This window comes from Glycine soja, chromosome 20 (assembly GCF_004193775.1).
Source record: "Glycine soja cultivar W05 chromosome 20, ASM419377v2, whole genome shotgun sequence".
NCBI lineage: Eukaryota > Viridiplantae > Streptophyta > Magnoliopsida > Fabales > Fabaceae > Glycine > Glycine soja.
The window spans coordinates 50,118,562-50,144,627 of NC_041021.1; the positions used below are offsets into that span (position 1 = coordinate 50,118,562).

At 33.8% G+C, this 26,066-nt stretch overlaps 5 protein-coding genes across 8 annotated transcripts; 2 read left to right on the plus strand and 3 right to left on the minus strand.

The window, feature by feature from the left end:
• The first annotated feature begins 2,726 nt into the window (after positions 1–2,726).
• Positions 2,727–6,764, plus strand: LOC114403475. Of its 2 annotated transcripts, none has more exons than XM_028366476.1 (4): positions 2,727–2,846; positions 3,517–4,953; positions 5,032–5,914; positions 6,304–6,764. In XM_028366476.1, the coding sequence occupies exons 2-4, from the start codon at positions 3,517–3,519 to the stop codon at positions 6,558–6,560; spliced, it is 2,577 nt and encodes an 858-aa protein (XP_028222277.1). In that variant the 5' UTR covers positions 2,727–2,846; the 3' UTR covers positions 6,561–6,764. The 2 variants fall into 2 exon arrangements, with proteins under 2 accessions (XP_028222277.1, XP_028222278.1); XM_028366477.1 differs by lacking the exon at positions 2,727–2,846 and adding an exon at positions 2,900–3,097.
• A 799-nt stretch (positions 6,765–7,563) lies between these two features.
• LOC114403476 (protein DEHYDRATION-INDUCED 19 homolog 3-like) lies at positions 7,564–10,989 on the minus strand. The gene is made up of 5 exons (XM_028366478.1): positions 10,759–10,989; positions 10,027–10,169; positions 9,687–9,764; positions 9,181–9,431; positions 7,564–7,905 (listed from the first exon to the last, which is right to left on the minus strand). The coding sequence occupies exons 1-5, from the start codon at positions 10,835–10,837 to the stop codon at positions 7,797–7,799; spliced, it is 660 nt and encodes a 219-aa protein (XP_028222279.1). The 5' UTR covers positions 10,838–10,989; the 3' UTR covers positions 7,564–7,796.
• Positions 10,990–13,350: 2,361 nt separating this feature from the next.
• On the plus strand, positions 13,351–18,032 carry LOC114401510 (syntaxin-43-like). 2 transcript variants are annotated; one of them, XM_028364029.1, is made up of 8 exons: positions 13,351–13,681; positions 14,093–14,375; positions 15,967–16,056; positions 16,665–16,739; positions 16,939–17,016; positions 17,115–17,180; positions 17,263–17,343; positions 17,469–18,032. In XM_028364029.1, the coding sequence occupies exons 1-8, from the start codon at positions 13,482–13,484 to the stop codon at positions 17,574–17,576; spliced, it is 981 nt and encodes a 326-aa protein (XP_028219830.1). In that variant the 5' UTR covers positions 13,351–13,481; the 3' UTR covers positions 17,577–18,032. The 2 variants fall into 2 exon arrangements, with proteins under 2 accessions (XP_028219830.1, XP_028219831.1); XM_028364030.1 differs by having other exon boundaries at positions 14,096–14,375.
• A 609-nt stretch (positions 18,033–18,641) lies between these two features.
• On the minus strand, positions 18,642–19,061 carry LOC114402211 (exonuclease DPD1, chloroplastic/mitochondrial-like). The gene is made up of 2 exons (XM_028364705.1): positions 18,887–19,061; positions 18,642–18,802 (listed from the first exon to the last, which is right to left on the minus strand). Exons 1-2 carry the CDS (start codon positions 19,059–19,061, stop codon positions 18,642–18,644), a joined length of 336 nt encoding a protein of 111 aa, XP_028220506.1.
• A 1,764-nt stretch (positions 19,062–20,825) lies between these two features.
• On the minus strand, positions 20,826–25,792 carry LOC114403121 (importin subunit alpha-2-like). Of its 2 annotated transcripts, none has more exons than XM_028365882.1 (11): positions 25,398–25,792; positions 25,183–25,279; positions 25,005–25,096; positions 24,793–24,924; positions 24,236–24,421; positions 23,094–23,257; positions 22,921–22,999; positions 22,156–22,284; positions 21,930–22,057; positions 21,433–21,830; positions 20,826–21,311 (listed from the first exon to the last, which is right to left on the minus strand). In XM_028365882.1, exons 1-10 carry the CDS (start codon positions 25,611–25,613, stop codon positions 21,455–21,457), a joined length of 1,599 nt encoding a protein of 532 aa, XP_028221683.1. In that variant the 5' UTR covers positions 25,614–25,792; the 3' UTR covers positions 20,826–21,311; positions 21,433–21,454. The 2 variants fall into 2 exon arrangements, with proteins under 2 accessions (XP_028221683.1, XP_028221682.1); XM_028365881.1 differs by having other exon boundaries at positions 20,826–21,294; positions 25,398–25,791.
• Between the last annotated feature and the right edge of the window lie 274 nt (positions 25,793–26,066).

Consider the following 26,066-nt stretch of genomic DNA (forward strand, 5'->3'; position numbering starts at 1 on the left):
AGTTTAAGTTAAAATTTATTTTTTCATTCAAATATGTTGTGCTATTTTATCAATGCATGTAATGAGAACCAAACCCAGCCATTTGAATCACCAACCAAGATCTAAGTGTGCGTAAGCTTATCTTACAAGCTTTTTATTTTAATAAACCTAAATAATGTGAAACTGACTTCTTAAATAACTTGTTATTTTGCCGTAAAAAAACCTGTTTTTAAATAGTTCCAACATCATTATTATTAATGACATGAAATATTTATTAATTTTTACAGAAAACAAGATCGATCACTTAGTAAGATTTTTTCTTTTCAAGCATATATATAAGAGCTGAATAGAAATCTTATTGAATCTAGTGCGAAATTCAGGCCAACAGTCTTCAAACATGTGTTATTACTGCTAATTCTAATTTTTTAACATTGCTGTTGTTATTAGACTGATATTGGAATCAACATGAATCAATAAAAGGAAAGTTCTATACTGGGATCTATTACTATTTCTCATAAACAGTAAAGGCACTGTTTCATGTACTCCATTCTTAAGGTACAATTACTTAGAAGTTAGAAATAGTATACCGGAGCACCAATTTCCTCCCCCGTCGGCCTTCCATTTCTGTTGGTGTATCGGTACACAAACAAAGTTTCCAATTAGCATCGTTTTAATTTTAAATGAAAACAAGCAAATTCACATTTTTACCAACTGGGTCCAATTTTGTTACTGCTTTTTTCTTTTTCAAATAGGAGTAATTTTTAAATTATTCTTAAAAAGAAGTAAGTCACCAGAAATATCATAACTTTTAAGTTAAAAGTCCTAATATCTATTATAATTATAATTTTTTTTTATGACTTCAAAATAATAAGTTTTTTTTCTTTTACAACTTTAAAGTAAGATATTTTATATGAATTTCGATTTCAAAGTCGTAATTTCTTTCTTTTTCACGCTATTTTTTGTATTTTATTTTGTTTTATTTTTAATTTTTTTAAAATTATAAATAATTTTATTTATTTATTTATTCAATAAATGTTTTTAATTTTATTTTTTATTAATTTTATTTAATATGTTATATATTTTTATAATTTTATTGAATGTTATATTTTTTTAATGTTTTTATTTAAGATATATTATATTTTTTAATATTATTTTATTTAATATATTTTATATATTTAAAATTTAGATAATTTTTTAATAATGTTATTAATTTTTTTAAAATGAAATATAAAAGTAACTTGATGAAATTTAATATATTTTTTCGAATATTTATTTTATTTTAAATACTTAAATTTTAAAAACTAAAATTTGAAACCAAATATTAAAAAAGTTTGTCACTAATATTAAGTTATAACTTATGATGCTAAATTATTTATTTTATATAAAGAAAAGTAGTTGTTAAATTAAAAATAATATAATACATTAACATAAAACGATAAATTAAAAAAAAATAATAAAAACTATATTATTTATCTACTTATTTATTTATACGAAGAGTTATTATGATTGTAACTTTTAACATCAATGATTATTAAATTATCAATATATAAAATATATTAAATAAAATGATACTAAAAATATAATATATATTAAATAAAATAACATAAAAAATATAACATATTAAATAAAAACAAAAAAAAAATATAAAACATATTAAATAAAAAATATCTTGACATAAAAAGTTATTGTGTTGTAAATAAAGGCGTATTCCTATAAGGGAATGGTGCCAAAACGCGAGTCGCTGGGGCTCTTTGTTTACGCAAATCGGTGGGCGGTGTCATAATGTTAACGACCTTCATCTTTCAACACACCGCGTTTTCTCCTACTTACAAGCAAAACGCTGCCGTTTTACGATAATACGCACTAACTCGCTATTTCCCTACGATCTGATGCTCTCCCAAGCAGGGCAATATTGTCAACTTCTAAAATTGTGCTTTAATGCCAAATCATTTACGTGTAACCTTTTATATACACTCCAACACTAAATGATATTTAAATATGAATATAGATATTATGCTTTTGATGGAAAATATATATATAAAGAGTTTAACAATGATAATAATAAAAAAAATTAAATAAGCATGCAATAACAAATTATAATTAACACGACTTAACATAATTCATAATTATGTAAGAATTAATAAATTTATAATTGAATAAAAATATAAAATTATTTTATATTATAATATAATTTGCCATAACTTTTCTCTTTATAATTTATTATTATTACTTTCGGTATGTGATAGTATCACTAATAAAATTTATATCTAAGATCTCCGGTATAAATTAACAGAATCCTAGTTCGTTAAGAAGAAAAAAAGAGAGCAGAATCCTAATGATTTATTATTAGTAATAAAAGATTTTATATCTTTAATTAATCAAAAATTATCTTTGAATATAATTTTAAAGATAATTATTATAAAAAAATAAAAAAAATCTATATACAATTTATGATTAGATGATAAATGGTTCATTTTAATTAATTTTTTTAATCTTTTTTATTTTGAGAAATAACTAACACTACCCGGTTACATAATCTGATTAATAATTTTCAATTTTAGCGTATGAAAAGGGAGGGAAAAAAGTATTAATGATGACGTAAAACGAGTTAGAATGGTATTTTGGTAATTTGAATCGAAACCTCCACCAGGTCGCAGAGATGCGGAGGCCATTTGGACGTTCTTACAAATGAAAAATACTACTGTATCTCAATGCAAAAATAAAATAATAAAATATTATTTGGCAATTTTAAATTAAAAAAAAAGGGGAAAAGCTAAGAAACAAAAACAAGGCAAAAACCTCAGTTTCGGAAAGAAACATAATCTGGAATTCGAGAAGCAAATTAATCTTTGTTCCTCCTCTCGCAGGTAACTCAATCCTTATCTTCTCCGTCCCTTTCTCTATTTGCCCCTAGTAGTTTTTTTTTCTCTCTCTCTCTTTAGAAGATTCCACTTCAACTCTATACCTTCTCGCGTTTCAATTTCAATAAATATATCTAATTGGGTCTTTATCTTTTCAATTATTGCTGTGGGTTTGATTCATGTGATTTTCTTTCCCTTTTGTCTCTCCTTAATTTTACTCTTCTGCGGTGAAGGTTTTTTCTCTCTACCTGCTGAAGGTAAATGATGCCTTAAAATTATTGATTATTTTTTCCATGTTGCTATTGATCGGTACTTTTTTGCGTGTCTGCCTCAATCCTGGTCACTTTATGAGGAAACAGATTGTGGGATCTCTGTAGTTAATTTCGTCCCTTTTATGTTTTTGGTGAATCAGATCCGTGGTGGGGGTAATTTATGAATGCTGCTGCTATTTCCCTACCTGTTTGCAATAATCTAAATACCCCATTTAGGGTTGAGTTCAAAAGGGGAAACCTGTGTTGAAGAATCACGTAATTTATATATATATATATACACACTCACACACACACACACACATGATTTTGTTGTTTGTGAAGGTTTTAATTTTTTTTGGCCCTTGACTTGAATGAGGTTCTAATACATTGCGTTCTTTTTGTTATCTGTTTGTGTGTGAGAGCAGATGGTTAGGGGAGGAAGGTTTAGTGGCAAACGCAATTTCAGAAAAAGGGTTCGGTCGAAGGAGGGAGTTTCTGATGATTCGGATGAAGACTATGTGGTTTCAGATGAAGGTAGAGAGGCATCCGACTATTACTGCTCCTCCTTAGATGGATGCGCATCAGAGGAGGGTTTTGATAGTTTAATGGAAGAAGAGGAGGAGGAATTTCGAAGAGTGAGGAGTTTAAATAGATCCAAGTCAGAAAAGGGCATTGCTGGTCGGTGGAAAAATGGCATTAAAAACTCATACAAGAGGGGAAGGATTACATATGAAGAAGAAGAAGAAGAGGAAGAGGTAGAGGAAGAGTTTGAAGAGGAGGAGGAGGAGGAAATTCAAGAAGTGAGGAATTTCAATAGGTCAAAGGCCAAAAATGGTGTATGTAGTAAGAAAAAACGTGCAGGTAAAATCTCCCCAAAGAGGGGAAGGAAAATACGTGCAGAACATTTGGAAGAAGAGGAGGAGGAGGAAGAGGAGAAACAAGTGGTGGAGGATGAGGAGGAAGAGAAGGTGGAGAGAAGTGGAGATGAGGAAGAAGAACCAGAGGGAGATAGAGATGGAGAGGATGAAGATTTTGAATATGATGATGAGGATGATGAATTTTTGCCAGAGGAAGAAGATTATTCAGATGAGGAAGAAGAAATGGGGGGGAGAAAGAAGAAAAACGATGGCGTGAAAATGGAGAAGGAGGTTTTGCAGAAGAAAAGGGCCTCTGTGGTTTCTACTAGGGGTCGGAAAAGGCGGAGTTCTATAGCATCAAAGAAGCCCTTGAGAAACAAAAGAAGAAAGAATGGGAGGTTAAGGAAGAAACAAAAATGTGAAGATGATTTTATAGATAATGGCACAACCATAGGGACAACGACTAGGAGAAAGCAGGCCCAGAAGAGGAGAAGGGTGCTTCTTTCAGATTCAGATTATGCATCTTCTGGATCATCTGATTTTGAGTTTACCATATCTGAAGAAGAGAGAGAACAGGTGAGAGAAGCCAAGAGATTGTGTGGAAATTTGAGAAATAACTTGAGGAGTTCATCCCATCTAATAAATAATGAAGAGGTTGGAGTCCATGAGTATCAACATCCGCAGCGGAAGCCTCCAGCTCGGAAGGGTAAGGAAAAGATAGAAGAACCTCTGGGAAGAAAGGGTAAGGAAAAGGTGGAGGATTTAAAAAGTAAGGGAAAGCAAACATGTGGAATTTGTCTATCTGAAGAAGATAAAAGAAGAGTAAGGGGAGTACTAAATTGTTGCACTCACTTCTTTTGTTTTGCTTGCATTATGGAGTGGGCAAAGGTGGAATCTCGCTGCCCTTTGTGTAAACAGAGATTCAAAACAATCAGCAAGCCTGCACGGTCAACGACGGGGATTGATTTAAGAGAAGTGGTGATACAAGTCCCTGAACGTGACCAGGTATTTGAATTTTTCCTCAGCTTTTGCATTTTCTTCTATTTATTGCTCCTAATGTATACATTTTGATTTCATGTGCAGGTTTATCAGCCCTCTGAAGAAGAACTAAGGAGCTATATTGATCCATATGAATATGTTATTTGTTCAGAGTGTCATCAAGGTGGAGATGATGGCCTCATGCTACTCTGTGATATCTGTGATTCCCCTGCACACACATATTGTGTTGGTTTGGGGCGGGAAGTACCTGAAGGTAACTGGTATTGTGATGGATGTAGACCAGTTGCTTTGGGATCTTCAAGCTCCCAAGTTCAAGAAGGTGTGGCTGATCCAAGGGTATCTGTCCAGAGCCATCCTGTTAGACCACCCCCTGTTCTACATGTACGAGAAAGTATAGACCTCAACTTGATTTCGTCACCCCGTGCTGCTTTTAATCAAGGTTTTGGGCATCTTCCATCTTCTAGATTTAGTGGCAGAAGTGCTGAAGGAGCCTCTCCTGTATCTGGAGGGGCACCAACTTTATCAGAGAGACGCTGGATACACCGTCAGATTCAACAACTACTTTCAATAGATAGGATGGCCTCTACACCTGGCAGAACCAATGGTATTTCTGCTACCAGTTCAACTAGTAACTTATATAGCTCTCACTTTGATCAAAGTAGGGGAACCACCACTCTGCATGCAAGGACACAGGATGTGGGAACATCATACCACACATTTTTTGATGAGAGATTATGCAACAATTCCTCCCCATTAATGCAGAATGGGGCATTATGGTCTGGACTTATGGGGACACCCCCAGTACCAGATTGTGAACAAGTTCATCAGTTCAGTAGATCAAACATTGTTCCTGATGGTGGCTTATCCCCTGCTGTCAGAGAAGAGAGTAACTTTCACTTTGCAAAGGAGCAGTTGCAGTCAATGGTTAAAAGCCACTTGAAGAGCTTGTCTCAAAATATTGATTTAGGTAAAGTATTGCTTTTCTTCTCTCAGTTACAGATTTTTTTTTTCTACCACTTTTTTCTCATTCATCATATGGGGAGGGAGGGATTTTTGCAACATTTGGGACTCAAAACACATAAAGTGGGGCCTTCCCCCACCTTTAGAGACACGGTACATGACTTGAAACCACAAGGCCCGGATCATTACAAAAATTGAGGACAGGCTTTCTTGTCTGTGAAGAGAACCTTCATAGAGGTACCTGTGCGTTAATCGTTTTTTAATTAAGCATTGGAATAATTTTCCAACATGATATCTAATAACAGTGAAATTGCATCATGGTTCCATTGAAGTGTTTTTTTGCTTATTATATTATACTGCAGTCATAAAAAATTCATAATGCCTTTTTTTTTTCAGGCCACAATACTATCAAGGATATTGCAAGGAGTTCTATGCACACCATACTAGCAGCTTGTGATCTTGAGCACATGAAGAGTGAAGTTTGCACTGTGCCTCCTCCATCTGCCTGTTCCCATATGGAGCTAATGGCTGGTGGGCAAACGAGTCTAATTAAAGGTTGCTGCTCATCTTGCTTTGATTCCTTTGTAGGAGATGTGGTGAAGAGGATTTTGGACACAAGAATTTCGTCACAGTGGTTACGATTAGGTCTTTAGGCATAAAATCATTGTTATGTGTCCAAAGACACCTTTTTTGTTAGTTCAGAAAGACAAGGAACATTTCATTTACTTGTTTATACATACCATATGAATATGATTCACTACATCTGAACAGAAAGGCTGTTGCTTCTAACATTTTATTTGTTTAATTGATACAGAAACTGGTGAACAATATACGCTTCAGAGTATTGCTTGGTTGAATGAAAAATGGTAATGTGAAAGACTTTTAAAATGAAAATCATTTAGGCGTGTTTGGTTGAACAAAAATACGGAATAAGCTATATTATGTTTTTAAATTTTGAATCTTGTTAAAAGTTATTTGTAATTCGTCGCCTATTCACATTCCGTCTGCTTATTTAACTAAGTGAGGACCATAACTAACTCTTTTTATTTATCGGCTAAAAATAATTTATATATAATTGGTACCAGCAGTACCAATTGTTGTTACAATCAAAATAAATATACTACAATTGATTACGCACAAGAATTTGCTTCTCCCTACAGAGAACCATAACTAACTGTATTTGAAGGTTAAGAGGAAACAACCTCTATGATAGGTGGAATACCCGATATCAAAAATTATTTAACATGCACCTTATAATTTCAAAATCGTATATCATAGCTAAAAGAAACTAATTCTGGTCAGACAGTTTTTACACACTGGCAGAAACCTCTTCGTTGGTCTCGACTGTCCAAATATATATAACGGCTTTCATGTCACCCCCACAGGAAAAAATACTACCCATACATACGCGTTAGTTCCTATTTTTATTTTATTTTTTATCATTATACCAGCGGCGCACAGATTTCGTGCCGGTCATTATATTCAGAGTGAAATTCTTATCTTTAAATATTTTGTTTGATAGAAAGGAAACACATGATACTGCTGGCACATTTGCCTGCGGTATGTGCGAAGTTGAGGTACACTGCTGTTTCTTGTGACTTCGAAGAATCACCCAAAAAGAACTAGAAAAAGTTCCAAGCATAATGGGAATACGGGTTAGGAAAGGATTTTTTTTTCCATTTAAGCTTTATGATCTGAGATTAAAGGAGATGATGAAACTCTTGAACTAAAAGCATCAGTTCACATATAACATAAATTACATTCATTTTCTACTACTTATTATTCCACTCTGATCAAATACATAAACAATTTCATCAGGCAAATCATACATAGCAGGTATCGCGTGTGAATTAGCCCACTACAGAAGCAGCCACCTCCATGAATTTCCTTCATAAATTATCATCAAGTATGGTGGACAGCAACAGCCCTTGAACAAACTCGCATCTTTTTGCCTTCTCCTCCTTATCCTTAACTGACAAGGTTGATGTCTCCACATTTCTACAGAAAATAGTAGACACATTAGAAACTAGGAGATGCTAGTAAGACAATCAAACCCGTGCTACTTGATGTATTATTGTTAGCATATTATGCCCTTAGCAAGCATTGTTTTGCAACAGAGCACTAGATTGATTGGGAAGGTGACAGGTTATAGAAACATGAGAAAATAATATGGAAAAAAAAAAAGATTAAGAGAAAGCAAATAGTGTGTTCAATTGAATAGGAATGAAGCTATAAATAATAAATAAATCCAAACAAATAAAGCATGCCAGCATCACATGGTTGGCACTAATGGGAGAGGTGGACAAGAAGGAAGAAAATCATCTAAGTGAATACAATCTTATAAAATATTTTACAATATTAACAAACAATTTCTAAACTTATAATATAAGTATAAAGTATAAACTATCCAAGGTACTATTGCATGAAAAACAATAGATGGGAAGTGTAGGGCACCAACCCAAACAGGAATACTTGCACAGAATCGAGCAGAATTCCATGAGATTACGTTTGGATAGAGAATTTTAACCTAGGAAAGTAATTTATCAGAAAATTTAAATTTCTGTAATTTAAAATTCATTGTTTGGATGTTTTTTTAAAAGAATTTAAATTTTTTAAATTTTAAAACAAAATTTTAAACATCTAAAAATGTGAAAATTCAATTTCCTTCTAAAAGTGAGAAATCGAAATTCTTTTCTTGATAGAAGAATCTTCTAAAATGTTCGCATATTTCCTTTATAACCTTCATCCTCTCTTCCACCTGAAAGTTCCCGAAATCCTATTCTCGAACACTTTTCTTCAAGAAACATCGTCTGAGCTCATCAAGCATTGATCGAGTGTGGGCGTAGGGGGACACGTAGAACTGCATCCGCCAGTCAGGGGAGCAGCCGCCACTATCCATCACGCAGCAGAGGTGCTCGCCGGCGCGAAGGGCCTAGATCATGCCTTGCACCGTTGACTGAATGTTATGGTCGAGTGTGATGGTATACGCCGTCGTGTCCTGATTCTCCTGCGACTTTCCATGTCGCATCAGTATTCTTTTCTTTGGAAGCACACTAACCATATCTTCTCTTCTTTTTGCATTCATTTTCTTTCACCCTCATAGTTTTAATTTTTTTTATCCAAACACAATTTTGAAAATAAAAGAGTTTCAATTGAAATATTTAAAATTCTTAGAATTTAAAATTGCTCAGAATTTTAAATTTTCTCATCCAAACACACTCTGGAGAAGAAGTGGATTTTTTCAAAAGAAATAGAAAACTGAAAGAGAAATACCTTGTTGATACAGTCTCATCTGAGCATTTTTTAGATGATCTTGTCTCAGTGTGTAAGTGAGGCTGAGAGCTGGCATGTTCATTCGCTAAAGGCAATATAAATGATGACAACAGTGGATCTGCATTGGATGAGGACACTATACATGAAGATCCGCCAAAAAGGGATTGTAAATTTCCTTCTCGCAGTTCCTTCCTCAATAAAGATAGTGTTGAATAAGATCCACCTTTCCGTGATTTCCTCTTGCGCTGCATGTATTCACTGGTTAAGAAATTCAACCAATTGAGTTTAAATGTAAATTTTTTGTGTTGTTTTCAATTTTATTTTGATTATCCTTTTTTAAAGTATATATTTTGGCAACAGTAACATGTCCCATAATATAATAATATAATAAAAGAAAACTCAATAAATGCTCAGTTAACCTGCAATTAAGTAAAAAGTTGTGCTAAACTGCTAATAACCATTTAAGAATTGGCACAACCAAATTTAACTTCTAAAAAAAAGGATATCTTAAATATACTCCCATGTTGTAGGGTTATATGTGCTACCATATCAACCCCCACCCTCAACGCACAAACAGGACATACCTGCAAACAGAAATGCAACAATCAGAAAACCATTGATTTACTTAATTATGAAAAAAATGAATCACTTTTTTTCCAATATGAACATCATAATGTTATTCTCAAAAATATTTGACTCTACCCATATGAAATAGAGGGGAAAGGTATGTAGAAATGAACAAAAACTTTAAGGCTATGCACTATTGGTGCATCAATCAGACAGAAAAGATCAGAAAACCTCAAAAATGCATGAAAATGGTAGAGAGGTAAAAGAAAGTAGTCATACCCCATTTCTTGCCTCCATTGGATGCTCTTCGTCAATGTGGCAGCATAATCCAACGATATCAAAATACTCAGAACAAAATGGGCAGAGAAACTCCTCCCTTATATCATCGTCCCCATCATTTTCATCAAAACCCATGAACATGTCTACATTCACAAAAATGAATATTAGATAATCGAAAATAAACAAACATCAGAACCAGAACAATCCCTTTTGGTCCCTCTTCAGCAAATCCACACAATTTAAAATCACAATGATAAATTCTAAACCCAGGTACATAGCTAATCAAGATCTTCACATCAAAAATCCCAATTATGATTGCTATCACAATATTAATTAATAAACCCGTGCCATAGAAAACGAGGCACCAAAAAGCAGTTTGAGCTACGCTTTTTAGGGAATATCATTATAATTATGCTTCTGATTTCATAAAATTCCCATTTCCATGCCCGGTATAAATAATCCAAACACATCAAATAACCATAAAAATCATCATCAACAACAACAGAAACAATAATAATAACCATCAGCTGAACAATTTTCCGGAAAATAAAAAATTTCACGTTATGTCCCTTATTTTACCCCCTTTTAAGACATCGAAACATAAAATCCAACCCCCGCACCCTCGCAAGTTGTAATTTTTTGGTCACAGAGACCTCATCCTGAATAGGAGAAGGAGAAAACGAAGAAGAGGAGAAAAATGAATTGAATTGGGGAAAAGTAAAGAAGGCGAACCTGATCGAGATTGAAGAGCGGATTGGTAGCGCCTGGAAGCGGAAGAGAGACGAGCACTCCAAGAGGAATCACCGTCCATGGATGGTCTCTGTTTGAGTATGCTCCTCCGATTGTGATATCGAATAGGGTTTTGGATGAGAGACAGAAAGAGAGAGAGAGAGAGTGAGGGAAAGATGTGAAGGAACGAAACAACGATGCCGCTGAGGGGGAGGACAGAAGGAGCAGAGAGCATTTTCCTCCTTTCATTTATATCCCTTTTTTCTTTTTTCTTCCATTTGCCACGTCAGCACTAAAATCTCTCTACAGTTCAAGATTCTTCGGCTTGTCTCAATGCTCAGTGCGGTTAAATTAAGGTAAGAGAGTCAAATACAATAAAGTTGTCTTTTTATTAATTAATTAAAAAAAAGCTTAAGCTTTATTATATATTTTTAATTAAAAACGAAATCAGTTACATTCGTTATATTCCATTTTCTTTTTGTCTTGCTTTAAATAATACAAATAATCGCACTTGTATAATAAGAATAAAACCATAAATCCAAGTATTGTTAGCATTCATCAACGCATAGAAAAGTTACACCAACACCAACCATAAGTCGTAATTCATAATAGCAATTTTTTTTTTATTTTTGTTAGAAGGAGCTACTTTTAATATTCTGTAACTTTTTTGTTTATTTATACAATAACAAGTTATAATTTATTACTAACTTATAAGTAATAACGAGGTTTTCTTACTTCGTAGGTAGTAGTACATCTTATACTTTTCTTTTCCTTATTTTTTTCTCACTCTTGTACCCTCAACACCAATACTGGTTAATCGGAGCAACAGAAGACTGAATAGCTAATTGTCCAAAAACGACATGCATTGTTAGTTGTTGTTACCTCGATCGGCATCTATGAAAACGTGTATTTTAAATATATAATTTTTATATTATAATTAAAATTATATTTAATAACAAATTTAATATGTGAGATACAGTTTAATAGTCATGCAATACAAGTATAAAAGTGATTATAATTTAATCATAATTCGTTATTAATATAATTTTTAAAATAATTATCATAAAATTAATAAATTTATCGATAAATACACATCACAATTAAATTAAATATATTTTAAGAATAATATTATTAAATAATATAAAATTAGTAAGATTTATTTCATTTAAGTTCATCATATATGATAATTTTTTATTTTATTTTCATATACTTGAGTCAAAAATTAATTATAAATTTATTTTACTTCTTTAATTTATTGTTAACTTTATTTATTAGATATTTATTTATATTCACTTGTTAGATTGTGGATACTTACATTAAATGACTACCACTTATGATATTTAAACTTAAGGAAATTTTTTTAATAAATTTTGCATTTATGATATTCGTGACTACCATTTTTATTGCTACTAATTATTTATCCTGTGTTTCTTTTTGTACTTTCTCCTTTCTATTGTAATTATTGTGTAAAAAATTATTTGTCCTAATATAATATTTATTTTAGTTTTTCAATGTAGCATTAATTTTTTTTTTGCTTATATCACTCATGCATTAATGATGAACTACAAAATCTAAAAATGAATTGATGATTATGTAAGATTAATTTTGTAAACTACTTTTTTTTTCTTGATTTGTATTAAACAATAAGATTATTATTATTTTGGAGCTAAGGGAATACTAGGATCGGAGGTATTACCTCCTCCTTTCCATATTATATGATGTTTAAGATTGTGACACATATATTAAGAAATGTAATTAATTTTTTGGATTTTAAATAAAACATTTGGTGACTCCCTCATATACTTTTTATCTTTCTAATTAATGTCTCATTTACTTTTCCTATCCACTATTCTCACCAAAGTATTGATTGAGTAATTTTGGAATAAAATATTTAATATAAAATTAATTTTATAAAATAGCATATTTTAAAATAATTTTTCTATCTAAAACGTCATAAAGCTATAATGGAGAGATTACTATTTTTGTCATTATTAATTAGTTACATGTGTAAAAGATAACTAAAGTCAATAAATTTTACTCCCTCATCCTAAAATAAATGATGTCTTAGGTTATTTTAAATAGATAAGGAAAAACTAATAATAGATGAAAAAGAATAATAATTTTATAAAATTAACGTTAATATTAATATTACACTAAAAATCTAAAGTGATACTTATTAAAAATATTAGTAGATAAAAGCAATTAATATTATATAAAAAATTAAATATGACACTTATTTTGAGACAAAAATTTTTATCAATTGCGACACTTATTTTTTAAACAAAGAAAATAATAAATTTTGAACACAAAACTAGTTAATAGTTGATAAATTTTAGGCATTAATTTAAAATAAAAATTAGACAAATATTAACTAGTATTCTAAGAACATAAGTTGAGAAATTTAAAATAAAAATATTTTTGAAAGACAAAAAATTACACTATCGATGATTTTTTTATCTTCTTTTATAATTTACACAATAAATATATTTTTTAATTTATTAATAAATATCCTTGTAACACCCGTAACCAATATGCTTGAAATTATATAGGTGAAAGTTGTATTTAAGCCTAAATGCCATTGTGTGTATATTGAAGAACTTTGATGGCACGTGATTGGCGATTTGTTGGTGAAGTTGGATCACGTGAGAGACGATCAATCGATCTTTGTTTCTGGTTTGACTGTTACGAAACGACGAAGCATTCATTTTGATTCTTTTGGGATCTGAATGGCGACGAGAAATCGCACTCTGCTTTTCAGAAAGCACAGAGATGCGTTGAAGAGTGTTCGGGTTCCCTCCATCTCCTCGCCGCCATTCACCGCTTCCGGCGCCGGCGGTGGCCCCGTCATCGAATTGGCCACCACCTCGTTTCTCAATCCCAATCGCTCTTACGCACCGCTAAGTACCGAGGATCCCGGCAATTCCAGGTGCGCTTCATCACATCACAGATCTTAAATATCGATGTTAATTGTTATCGTTGATCAATTGCCCGAATAGCTTTAACTTTCATAGATCCGTAGCTATTTTTATTGACTTCATTTCAGCAATTCATGAATACTTGGAGGAATTATATATATAGGACTAGAAGTGCTCACATTTGCTCTTGAAGTTCGTCACTCGAATCATGAAGTCATACCTGGAAGGAATCAAGAATAGTATTAGTAAAGGATACATGTGATGTGGCATTATCGAGAATGAGTGTTGTGGATTAATTACAGTAGAAATGGATGTTTTTCCTTCTGAAATTGTTCACTTCTTTGTCTTTTATTTTTCACACGCGTGTATTTTTTCTGCGAGACTTGGAAATGGCGAGTTATTCATTGTTTTAATGGATACAGTAGGGGTCCAAATGCAATTACAGTGGGGCTACCTCCGGCGTGGGTGGATTTATCAGAAGAAATATCAGCAAATGTGCAACGTGCACGCACAAAAATGGCAGAGTTGGCTAAGGCTCATTCAAAGGCTTTGATGCCATCATTTGGAGATGGTAAGGAAGACCAACGAGCTATTGAAACTCTAACACATGAGATAACTGACTTAATAAAGAAGTCCGAGAAGAGACTGCGGAGACTTTCTGCTACTGGGCCTTCTGAGGATTCCAATGTCAGGAAAAATGTGCAGGTACCATTGCAGAACTCTCACATGATGCTGATGAGATAGAGGATAGGTTTTTGCCTATTCCCCATAATAATGAATGCGTTTTATTCAACTTGAAATCTGTTGGGCTCTTCATGAACCAAGGATGACTCTTAAATACTGCTTTTATTTTTGAGGGGTACGGAAAGGAAGTGTATCAGATAAAACTATGAAGCACCAATGCTTTCACTTACTTAAAGTATTGTATCTAATACATATCCAGTATCCCTCATACTTGGGTACCTGGCCCATACTTCATCCTCTTTGTGGCTGATGCTCAAGAGGGAATGAGATTGACACTATTCTTGTTTGTAAGGAATAGATAGTGATTAATGATGACAATGATTTATAATTTCTATTCTTTAGTAATGTCCAAGAAGCACCCTTTAGTTTTGATTTTTGGAATTGCAATTATATATTTATTTTTTCTTTAGAAGATTTTATATATATCTATGTATATATTACATTTAGCATATCCTATATATTTTTGGAATACTCATATCATTGTATTGGATACGATATATGAAAATTGCTTTTATCATAGGAGAAATGAGAAAGAAATTATGACGAGTGGGGGCAGTGGGAGATATAAGACTAAATAGTGCAACAAATTTCCAGCCTTTCTATTTTTCACATATGGAAATTCCATTTAAATTACTGCCTGGTGTGAACATACCATAAATCAACGGGTTTATGAACACCCTTAAGGATGTGCAGACAGAAACCTTAGTAACAATCACAATCCCATCAATAACATATACATGGGCATGCAGATGCCATTAAAGATGCATGCATTTTGCTTTCAACCAAATAATCACATCATCACAAAATTTTATCCTCCTTTTCTTTTACCAACCAAAAATTGTCATGAGAAATTGCTCAAAGGTGAAAAGGGTTGACCAATATTCTCCAATAACACCAAAAAATTTATTCCCAAGGACTGCACTTAAAACAACACATCAACTGAAAAATTTACACGGTATCCTATTGCTTAGTGCTGCACAGTGAACTATAGCATGTTCCTATATACAATCTCAGCCAAAATTAAAATTATCATATGCCAACTGTAAGCTAACAGATAATCATTCCCAGTTTAGTTGACATTATTCTGGCTGTCAAGTATGCTACAGATAGAATCTACAGGTCTTATAAAGAGCACTTGGCAAGGAGGGGATGACAAAAAGGCTTAGGACCATATACTTTTATTTAGTCTATGTTCTCTCCACCCTTCTCCATATGTCTTAATGTTTGTAAAGTACTCATCAAGGCATCCTAAAGTTTTAGTGTTTGATTAAATTAATCCAAATATCTTACTTTGACTTGCATGATCGGGGCAACAGACACTAGTCATGAACATTTATTAATTATTCCAAAATGCCTCAACCATTTCCTTTCTTTCTTAGCCAGAAAGATGATAGGCTCATTTATGCATGAATTTGAGTCTATGATGGTGGCTTGAATTTCAACTGTTTAATCTTTATGTCTGAACTAATGTTTCATTTTTTTCCCGTCTTATTCAATAAACTTGCTACTTGTAACTTGTTGAACATTTTCTTATTTTTTGTACTGCATGCAGCGCTCTCTTGCTACTGACCTTCAGAACCTCTCTGTTGAGCTCCGCAAGAAACAATCAACTTATTTAAAGCGCCTTAGACAGCAAAAAGAGGTGAGAGAAAAAAGAGAAAAGCTTTTTGTTTTACCTTTCTTCCTTTACTAACAAAGAAAATGAAGTTTCTAAATTTTTTCCTGGGCGTTTATTTTTTAACTGGTGTAGTTTATTTATATTGAAAATTTAATAAACCAGAAAATAACACAACCATGCAAATAAATGTTATTGACGTTAGCTCATTAAATTCTATCCTCAATTCTCATCTAGAGTACTGTATAAAGACCGCTTCTCTCACGTCATCAATATTTTTTCTCTCTGTCGTGGCCAAATGATCTCATGGTAAATAATATCCTTGAATTTTTGGTCTTTAATTGAGTTGAATGGTGTCGTATGATCCATGTAGCCAACCTCACTTAGTGGGATAAGGCTTTGCTGTGGCCAAATGATCTCTTGATGTTCCTGTTCATCAGCTAACAACAAGTGAGGAAGTATACGTGCTCTTTTGCTTATAAGGAATATGTTGCTGAAGGAAATTGTACCGCCTTACCTTATTCCCTTGCTCTGTCTCTTATATGGAGATCATCTCAATTATCATGCTGTACATATTACTTAATAACTGATGGATTTTGTTTAAAGCTTTTGATTATCATTTTATTATATCGCAGGGTCAAGATGGAGTTGATCTAGAGATGTTAAATGGAAGTAAATCCAGATATGAAGATGATGACTTGGATAATATGGTATTTCTTCTTTTTTTTTGTTCACTTTGTTTCTTGAGTACGGAGTAGGTGGGCCTATATTTTTATCCTTACCCTGTTTATTAGCTATCTATTTGCTCGAAGATTAGTTGACAAATTCTATTATTGATGTGGTCATACCCTTGTTGTAGTTGGATATATGTCAGTTGATTGCTGATGCTATCAAATTATTTATAAGTAGGTATTTAATGAGCATCAAATGGCCAAGCTAAAAAATAGTGAAGCGTTCACAGTAGAAAGAGAAAAAGAGATCCAACAGGTAAGCAAAAGTTGGATTTATGCCCTGCTGTTAATGACTTATTTTGACCTTATGTGGTGTTCTTGATGGACTTAGAACTTTTTTGTTTGCTTTTATAGGTTGTGGAATCTGTGAACGAGCTTGCTCAGATTATGAAGGATTTATCAGTACTAGTCATAGACCAGGTCAGCAGATACCCTCCTGTGAGGAAGTTGACAATTTTCTTTATTCCACACTCTTTTAACCATTAACATCCTCTATATATAGGGAACCATCGTTGATAGAATAGATTACAACATTCAGAATGTTGCAACCACAGTTGAGGATGGCCTTAAACAGCTGCAGAAGGTCCTACTTTAGTTCCTTGTCTACTATTTTAATTTCGCAGTGTTACTAGCTTCCCTCTTCCCTTCTATCTTACACTCGTTATTTCATTTCCCCTATGATAATTATTTGGTTTATGGGAAGTGCAGGCAGAGAGAACTCAGAAAAAGGGAGGCATGGTAATGTGTGCTACTGTGCTTCTCATCATGTGCTTCGTCATGTTGGTTCTCTTAATCATTAAGGAAATTATTTTGTGATCGATGGTGATATTTGATATATTTTTAATATTTGGCCACCTCTCGTTGGTGTGACCTTTCATTTGACACCAATATCCCTTGCCTACTCGGTTGGATAGTAACACAGCTTGTCTTGGAGAAGACCAAGCGGTTTTGGAGGAGACAAACCATATTTTTTTGGTAGTATGTAGAGACCACATTGATTTTCGCATTTTTTTTTTTTTTTTTTTGCAATTGGGGAGGTAGGGTGGAGTAGGTGTGTTAGAGGCACAAGAACTTTAGAGGGTTGGTGTGGTATAGTAGGAAAGGATACATAAGGTCAGAAAATGTATAGTGTTTGTATGAACCTCTACGTAAGCATTGTTTGCCTGCAGAACCGGGTGCTTTAGTTCCTTTTCATACATTTTCTTTTCTTTGATTGATGAAAGAATTCTGAATTTATTGATTGATGAAACCTGGGTGCTTAGTTTCTTTTCATACATTTTCTTTTCCTTGATTTATGTGAATTCTGGATTCATTGATGAAAACTAAAAGTAGTACAGGGTGGAAGTGCGTGCATAAATTTAATTGATCCGACCATTTATAGTAAATGATAGCTAATATTTGATTCAACTGATACGTGTATATTTAGTTGAGATTACATTTAATGAAATTTGTGACATTATGTATATGATTCTGAGGAGTACACATTCCATTAGCATTGAGTTTAACTTTTAACCAAAACAAATTTATTTTTCCATTACAAAAAGCTTCAACTTTTCATATTATTATCTCCACTTTCTTAATGCAAAGAGATTTCGTAGCTCAGTTGGTTAGCACCCGTTTTGCAAATTTAGTTTTTAATAAAGCTTTAGCTTTGAATTTTGGTTTTGGTAAACGATAATCATAAATTGACAGATAATAGATATAAATTAACAATTTACACAATGTCAGCCTTTTAATCACCATTTCCCTATGCAGTTTAACTGTTTAAGCCCCCTAGGCCCCTACACTACATCTATCTATCCAGCATTTCAACACCGATATTTGGTTACTAGTGGGAATTCTTTTTCTTGGTTGTCTTAGCGTTCATCAAATCCCATATGTTTAATGATTTTCTGACGAGGTCAGCTTCAGATCAGGGGTCAACATTGGAAGTATCTGGGTCAATGAGTTCACATCTACCCTGGCTCTGTGAGCTGATCCATCCACTTTAACTTCGTAGAACTCCTGAAGAGCAACAAGAGATGCTGAAGAAAGGTTTGTTCCTATATGCAAACATATGCGGAGATAAGATTTTCAAACTAAGCAGCAAGTGTTTGTGTTTGAGGAATAAGAGAGAAGAAGAATACCACTAGACTTGATCAGTTCACGTCCCAAAGGAAGCTCAGTGGAACAACGGATGAACTCATGGATGAGGAAAGGTGCATCAAAAGTGCGAGCAATGTGATCAACCAATAACACATATCCTCCATGTTTCTCACGGCTTTTAATGTACTGCAAAAGTATGGGAATCAGGTCTTCCATCCTAGAATAAGTTTAGGAGAGAACAAAATTAATAATGTTGGGAACATGGTGGTAAATAAGCAACTTAGAGGCTAACATGACACAGAACGTTTAAAACCAATAGATTGGTCGGTTTCTTCCACTCTTTCATCAGGGAAGCATTGTTACTATTTCGTCATGCAACCATGAATGAGTCCGATTGAGAAATTATGGAAGGATAAGAAAATTCAAGCGCCGTACTAGAATTGTTGAAATTTTCTTTAAAATAATAGTCTTTATCAGCCCGTTTCTTGATAGAATCTTTTCTAATTTCAGTACAGTAAATACATAGTGACATTGATTCCATTAACAACAATTATTGACCGGATATATATAGGTCATGAGTCAGAGACATAACTTAATGTGGTATTTAGACAACATATATGTGTTCAGTCATAGATTTTATCTCTGCCAACAGTCCTCATTGATCATATTTGATATTTCTATCAATCCATCCTCACATCCTTGAAAATCTGTTACTTGGTGCTCATCCAACAAACTCCCTACTCCATATAAATTACAAACAGCAATGGCCAATGGCAACCAGATCTAACCAACTGGGTGACTACATCATGATATATTTACTTATTCATGTATTAACTTTTTGTCTACATGAAGTCTTTTATAATTAATATATATTACAAAAATTTCAACCAATAAAAAAAATATGTTAAAAAAATGTGCCTAAAAATATGTTCCTAACACTTCTCAATTTTTATTGATAGTTAATTACCAATTTCTGCCTAACCAAAATATAATAAAGACTTAGCTAATACTTGTAAGAAAAGAAAATCAAATTACTCACATAATTTATTATTAACCTATAGTTTTAAAAAGCTAATTGAGAGAGTAGTTAAGATAAATAAACTAATTCTAACTTGTAAAAATATTTATTTCATCTCTTTAATTTCTTTACTTATAATTATTTATTAAAAATACCTATCTTTTTTTAATTTTTGATATCATAAAAAATCACATTTTTATTTAAATTATTGTTTATATTTCTTTCCAAATAAATGTCCAATAAACTGTTGTAATTCCTTCAATTTATTTTGGCACTACCAAAAATTACAGGAAAATTCAAAATATTTTTAAAATTATCATTACAAACAAAAAGATTTTAAAGATTATTTTTCTTATTCTACATCACATTCTCCTCCAACAAAATAAATAAATGATAACAGATCAAACGAGACATCACACCACCAAAAACTATGAAGCAAATAATACAGATTATTTTTCTTATTCTACATCACATTCTCCTCTGCATCTAGATTCTAACTGAAATTGAAGGTAAATAATAAGAACAAGTAAAGTGAAAATTAAATGTTTCATTGACGAGAAAGAGACAAGTAAAAATAGGTTAAAAAATATAGTGCAACAGGTTCTTCCACCATTTTTAAAATTATTTTCACCTTATTTCTCCTCTCCCAAACATCCTATTATTTCTATCCACCATACCAAAAATGGGGTTAAAGCCATCATCAACGAGATTTTAACAGTTGGAATCCATCTCGCGTTTTCCCTCCCAGCAACATCAGGTATAAGGTCAGTGCAAACGTAAATCAAGGATTTGTGAGAAAAAATCAGGCGAGTGCATATAACTAGCATGGAACGGATAATAGCCCCGAGAATAAATATATCTTTTGAGACTACACAATAATTGCAGCATGTTTTCTTTTGAAAACATAGTCCCAAGTTGAAGTACTAAATAAATAATGTAAATGTACCGGGGCCTACATAACGTGATGAAAAATGGAACTTTGGGGTAAACGTCAACTAAAAAAGCTTACAAAGGAAGAGGATAAAAGAAAGACTCCAAAACGTTCCTTGTAACTAATGGATAGGCAGTAGCATTTGGCATTTGCCAAAAAAACCAACAATCGTAACTTTTTACTCCAATCTAGGACATATATAACAAAGGAAAAAAAAATCACGAGACTGAGCATTCATTAATTCTATGAAATGATCACTTGGCAGAAAGAAGACTCTAGTATTCTCTACGGTGGCAAAAAAATATAGCCACAAAGCATTTTACACCATGAGATATGAAATATCAGGCATTGCAAAAACCCAAGGCAGTCCAGCAACCATGTATTTACTTGCTGGACCTCGTACAACCCAAGGACATTAGGACAATGACAAGACGTTGACTTGTCCCCCAACTGCTGTCGTGTCATAAAGGAGGACTTCACAGATAGACCAACCAAAACTCCTGCAATTGAAGAAATTCTGAATAATCATTGAACAATTGAAGGAAACATAGAACATATGCAGACTGCCAAAACATAATTGATTAATTCCATTAAACTTTTACAGAGAACCTAGAACAAAGCCAAAGATATAATGTTACCCCAGTAGAGCATGAATATCTTCTAATTAAAGTTGAATCCACCGGACGGCACAGCAGGAGCGTCACTGCTACCAAAGTTGAACCCTGACTGAGAAGCATCCCCTGGAGGCATAGTCTCATCTTCCTCCTCCAACCAGTATGTCTCAAGAATCTTGACCGCCTTTTCGTAAATCTCTGTGTTGTCATGACTCTGGAGGTTCTCAATTTTCTCCAATCCCTCAGCTTCATCAATCATTTGGGCATATAGATTCACATCACCAGTATTTCCTATGTTTTTATCAGCTTCTCCCACCTTCAAGATGTTTTCAAGGCCTTCCAGACAAACTGTAACAATTCTAGGATCAGGACAGATGAGAAGATCACACAAGGGCTTAATACACCCTTGGCTTACTAGGAACCTGCAAACCAGGGGGAAATAATTCATATCTTGCAAGGAAAAAAATTATGAGATCATATTAACCTCTTTGAGAATATTAAAAACAAGTGCTTCCCCATACTTGATTTGTTCATGAGAACCACCGGATGTAGCATTTGAGATAGCCCAAGCAGCTTCTTTCTTGATATCAAACTCAGCATTTTGAAGCAGATTGACCAAAGGAGCAATTAGATTAGCCTCAATCACAGCCTGTTTATTATCAGGAATTGAAGAAAATATTATTGCAATAAGAACTTTAAAAGTGAAAATCAAGCCTTAATTACCATAAAATGAACAAGTAACTATACCTGAATCTGCTGTTTATTACCAGCTGTGATATTGGATATGGTCCAACAAGCTTCCTTCTTGATGCTTTTTTTATAATTATTGGTCAACAGATTAAGAAGGCAAGGAAGAGCCTGGTGATTGATGATAACCTATGGGGCAAAACACTAGGTTAAAGCAACCAGAAACTTAAAAAAAATAAATCATAGAAAGCATATTTTGATACCAGACACATCATTTCCAAAATAGAAACATGAATAGGTAATCTCAGAGTAACCTATTAAATTGCACTTGACAATGGGGTCTTAAGAAACAAACTACAGATCAGAATCATCTATTATCTCACCCCAGTGAAAATCCATTATCTATACAGCACCAATACAGTCAAAAGAAAGGATTGGCATATAAGCAATAGCATTAGAGTTTGATGTAATGTTTGTCTGGAGGGAAAGGGGAACAACAAACCAACAAAAATCTAGTAACCTTAAAAGCAAACATAAATTGATCAATATATCAGATGACAAAAAAAAAATAGATGATAAACAAAAATAAAAAATCACAATATATGCGCTGGACATCAATGAGAACAAGACTCCAACAGTAAAAAGAAAAATGGAGACATTATTCTGAAGGATTGTTCATGTGTAAAACAAAAGGAAAATAGAAAAGAATATTGCAACTTGCAATTAATAGTCATGCTATCACTGTTTTCCTTATTCTGTAATGTAGAAAGGAAAAGTAACATTACTGTACATAACAACCATAAGAGACATTTCTAAACTAAATACCTGAGTCTGCATATCATCTCCAGTGACAATATTTCCAACAGTTCGAAGAGCAGGAATTAGCACTGAAGGGGATGGGTGCCTGAATAAGAGTAGGACATTTAGTATTTGGCATTAAAATGACACATGGGAGCATATATTTTTGCATAGCCATATTCGAGAAGCAGAGTACTCACAGCAGCAGCTCAACAAGTCGGGGACAAACACCAGCTTCAATTACAGCTTGAATTTTATCATTTGTGCCATCAGAAAGATATGACAGTGCCCAACATGCATCAGTCAATACTTCTTCATCGTTTGAATGGATAAGACGGGCAAGAGCAGGAAGTGCAGGTTTAACCTGAAGGAAAAAAAAACAGTATAATGTATGAACTGTGAAATAGAAAATAATAGCAGAAATCAATCAGTAAAAGCAGGACACATACAAGAAAACAAATACTGGAAAGACCAATGACTAAGCCAACGGGTAACCCTACAAGTTATTTTTTTCATTGGTGCTATGAGCCCAGGATTTACTAGTGTGGCTATTACAAGTTTCAATACTATCGCTTTCATATGCAAGTACAATATTTAAGACTAAGATTTGATGAAATGACCTACTCAAGAAGTACATACATACATGCATATGTATATTCAACAGGTAAAAATGTAGCCTGGCTCCTTACACCAAGCAAAATCTCTCATAAACTAGAAAATACAGCCAAATACAACCAAAATAGAAATAAGACCAAAAAAACTAAAAAAATAAGAAAAAACATTATATAAGATAATGCACACTCTTCCAGTAGCCAGAACAACCTTTACTTCCAAAATACCCTCTCCCTCTCATGACCCCCACACCCTCTGATAGTCATTTAACTGTTTCCCTGCAAGGACCCTCTATCTATTCTGTTATGCTCATGGTTCACACATCAATTTAGTCCAGTAATGAATACCCCTTCACTACTTCCTCCCTCACAGCCCTTCTCTTCCTTATTTCTCCTAACATAGACATTAGTTTCAGTGCCTAAAAGCATACTTTGCAACTTCACAATAGAAAAGCAAGAAAGATTTTGCTTAAAGAAAATGAAGAAAAAACTGAATGATGTTCTTTAGATCAAAAGACAAACCATATAAAAAAATTTGAGTAATATATAACTGCTTTCTGTTTCATCATGTGTGACAGAATACAAATTTCAATTATGATTACTTCATAAGGAGTATTTCACCAACTAAGGTAATAAAAAAAAAATTGCAGCATTCCATCATATTAACAGAGAATACTATAGCGAAATGAAAAGAAATGGTTAACTAGGAGAAGCAATACATATTTTCATACCTGATCAAAAGGAGGCTGTGGCTTGCCCCTGCAGAAGTTTGAAAGTGTCCAGGTAGCATTTCTAAGCATAGAAAGCTTGGCATGTTCATTTAATTGTGCCAACAAAGGAAGCAAAGCCCCATGACTGAGAACAAGATCACGACATCTAGGTGAATCCCCCGCGACATTGCCTAATGCCCACACTGCCTGTGAGTACCAAAATATCAAGGGTAAAATGTTAAGTTAATAACAAATGATAGCATGGAACAGTGCACCAAGGTATTGTTGCCTTCTGATGTCAGATGCATGTTAATAAATACAAACACCCAGCACAAGCATACAGCTCCTCCACCCACACCCCACCCTACTCCAAAATTCCTTTCTTTTGCATGCACGACCATGCACATGCAACATCACACCCACAATAAGCATACCCAAATCCAAAAATGAACATGAACAAACAAGTTTTGCAATCCTTTTAATTTCATTATCACAAAAAAAAAAAAACTGGATCCCAAAGTTCTTGCATTTCATAGACAGATGAAGGTATGCTAATATATGAAAAATGAATAACATACCTGTTCACGGACATCATCACTAGGAGAAGCAAGTAGCTTCACGAAAATTGGGACAGCCCCGTGATCAATGACAACCTTGGTGTTTTCAGACGTCCCAGAAGCTATATTTGTCAAAGCCCAGGCTGCCTCAAACTGCAACATTCAATAGACCAACATCACCATAAGCAATATTCAAATCACTAATTGAATAAACAAAATAGACAAGTACAAACCTGCAACTGTGGAAAGTCTTCCCTCATGAGAAACTCAACAAAGCGAGAAACCACACCAGTCTGTATAACCTCCTCAATCGGCGGACTACGTTCTGATACACACAAAAAACCAAATTAACCAAAGCACCATTAAAATTCACTAAACAACAAATTAAACACAGAGAGACCGATCCCAAACCAATCGAAAGCAGCTTCCGGAACTGCGTCGTCGCCTCGAGCTGCAGGTTATTATCATCAGTCCAAACACCAGTAACCATAGATGGTAGGTGTTCCAACTGCAGCGACATACACACGCATATAACTATAATTCAGGAAAATTTATCCTATAACGAACCAGGTAAATCAATTCAACAATCAGAGTGATACAAATACGAAAGCGATTCGTTAATTAACCTTCTTCTCTACCAAACTAGAGTGAACGGACGCAGGTATCTGCTGAGGTTGGAATCCTTCGCGCCTCTTCTTCTGCAAACTCTCTTCTCTGCGGTTCTTGCGGATCTCCACCATCGTGTCCTCTCGTCGTCTCCGACCTTCGTCCGCGTCCACCGCCACCTTGTACCGGTTGCGGCGGACCTCGGTCCTGGAGTTCCCGCTTGGGCGATACGACATCGTTTCGGAGGCAATCGACGGAAACCGTACGAACAAAGAAGCAGCGCACCGGCCCACGGGGTGTTGAATTGGGGAACCTAACGGTAGGGTTTGGGGATATATATGGATATGGAAAAGAGAGAGAGCCGAAGAGATTTTGGGTTTCTTTTGCGAGTTTTTGAATAGGGGAAGTGGAAAGTGAAAGGTTTATATACGAGGGTGGAAGTGGAAGCAGAAGCAGAAGTTGGGATAGAAATAGACCTGGATCCGCTCACATTTGCGAAAATGCCACTGGTTTGAATTGGAAGAAGGTCGGGGAAAAAGTCACTATCATTTGAGATTGTAGAGAGATGTTGGAAAGTGGAAAGGAAAGTATTTCGCTATTTACAAGCATACACTCACACTTGGTCCAACCAATACAAATTTGGGCTTTAGATTCATTTTTAAGAGGAACTACAATTGGTTCATATTGTT

Excerpts from the sequence above, each read along its gene's own strand:
- LOC114403121 (XM_028365882.1), bottom strand. The coding sequence starts at position 25,613 with ATGTCGTATCGCCCAAGCGGGAACTCCAGGACCGAGGTCCGCCGCAAC. Across the intron at positions 23,258-24,235 it reads CACAGCCTCCTTTTGATCAG|GTTAAACCTGCACTTCCTGC; the intron begins GTATGAAAATAT and ends TTTTTCCTTCAG. Across the intron at positions 23,000-23,093 it reads CGACTTGTTGAGCTGCTGCT|GCACCCATCCCCTTCAGTGC; the intron begins GTGAGTACTCTG and ends ACTCTTATTCAG.
- LOC114401510 (XM_028364029.1), top strand. The coding sequence starts at position 13,482 with ATGGCGACGAGAAATCGCACTCTGCTTTTCAGAAAGCACAGAGATGCG. Across the intron at positions 13,682-14,092 it reads GAGGATCCCGGCAATTCCAG|TAGGGGTCCAAATGCAATTA; the intron begins GTGCGCTTCATC and ends TAATGGATACAG. Across the intron at positions 14,376-15,966 it reads ATGTCAGGAAAAATGTGCAG|CGCTCTCTTGCTACTGACCT; the intron begins GTACCATTGCAG and ends TACTGCATGCAG.
- LOC114403476 (XM_028366478.1), bottom strand. The coding sequence starts at position 10,837 with ATGGACGGTGATTCCTCTTGGAGTGCTCGTCTCTCTTCCGCTTCCAGG. Across the intron at positions 9,432-9,686 it reads AACATGGGAGTATATTTAAG|ATGCAGCGCAAGAGGAAATC; the intron begins ATATCCTTTTTT and ends ACCAGTGAATAC. Across the intron at positions 7,906-9,180 it reads GATGAGACTGTATCAACAAG|AAATGTGGAGACATCAACCT; the intron begins GTATTTCTCTTT and ends TATTTTCTGTAG.
- LOC114403475 (XM_028366476.1), top strand. The coding sequence starts at position 3,517 with ATGGTTAGGGGAGGAAGGTTTAGTGGCAAACGCAATTTCAGAAAAAGG. Across the intron at positions 4,954-5,031 it reads AAGTCCCTGAACGTGACCAG|GTTTATCAGCCCTCTGAAGA; the intron begins GTATTTGAATTT and ends TTTCATGTGCAG. Across the intron at positions 5,915-6,303 it reads GTCTCAAAATATTGATTTAG|GCCACAATACTATCAAGGAT; the intron begins GTAAAGTATTGC and ends TTTTTTTTTCAG.
- LOC114402211 (XM_028364705.1), bottom strand. The coding sequence starts at position 19,061 with ATGGAAGACCTGATTCCCATACTTTTGCAGTACATTAAAAGCCGTGAG. Across the intron at positions 18,803-18,886 it reads TGAACTGATCAAGTCTAGTG|GAACAAACCTTTCTTCAGCA; the intron begins GTATTCTTCTTC and ends GTTTGCATATAG.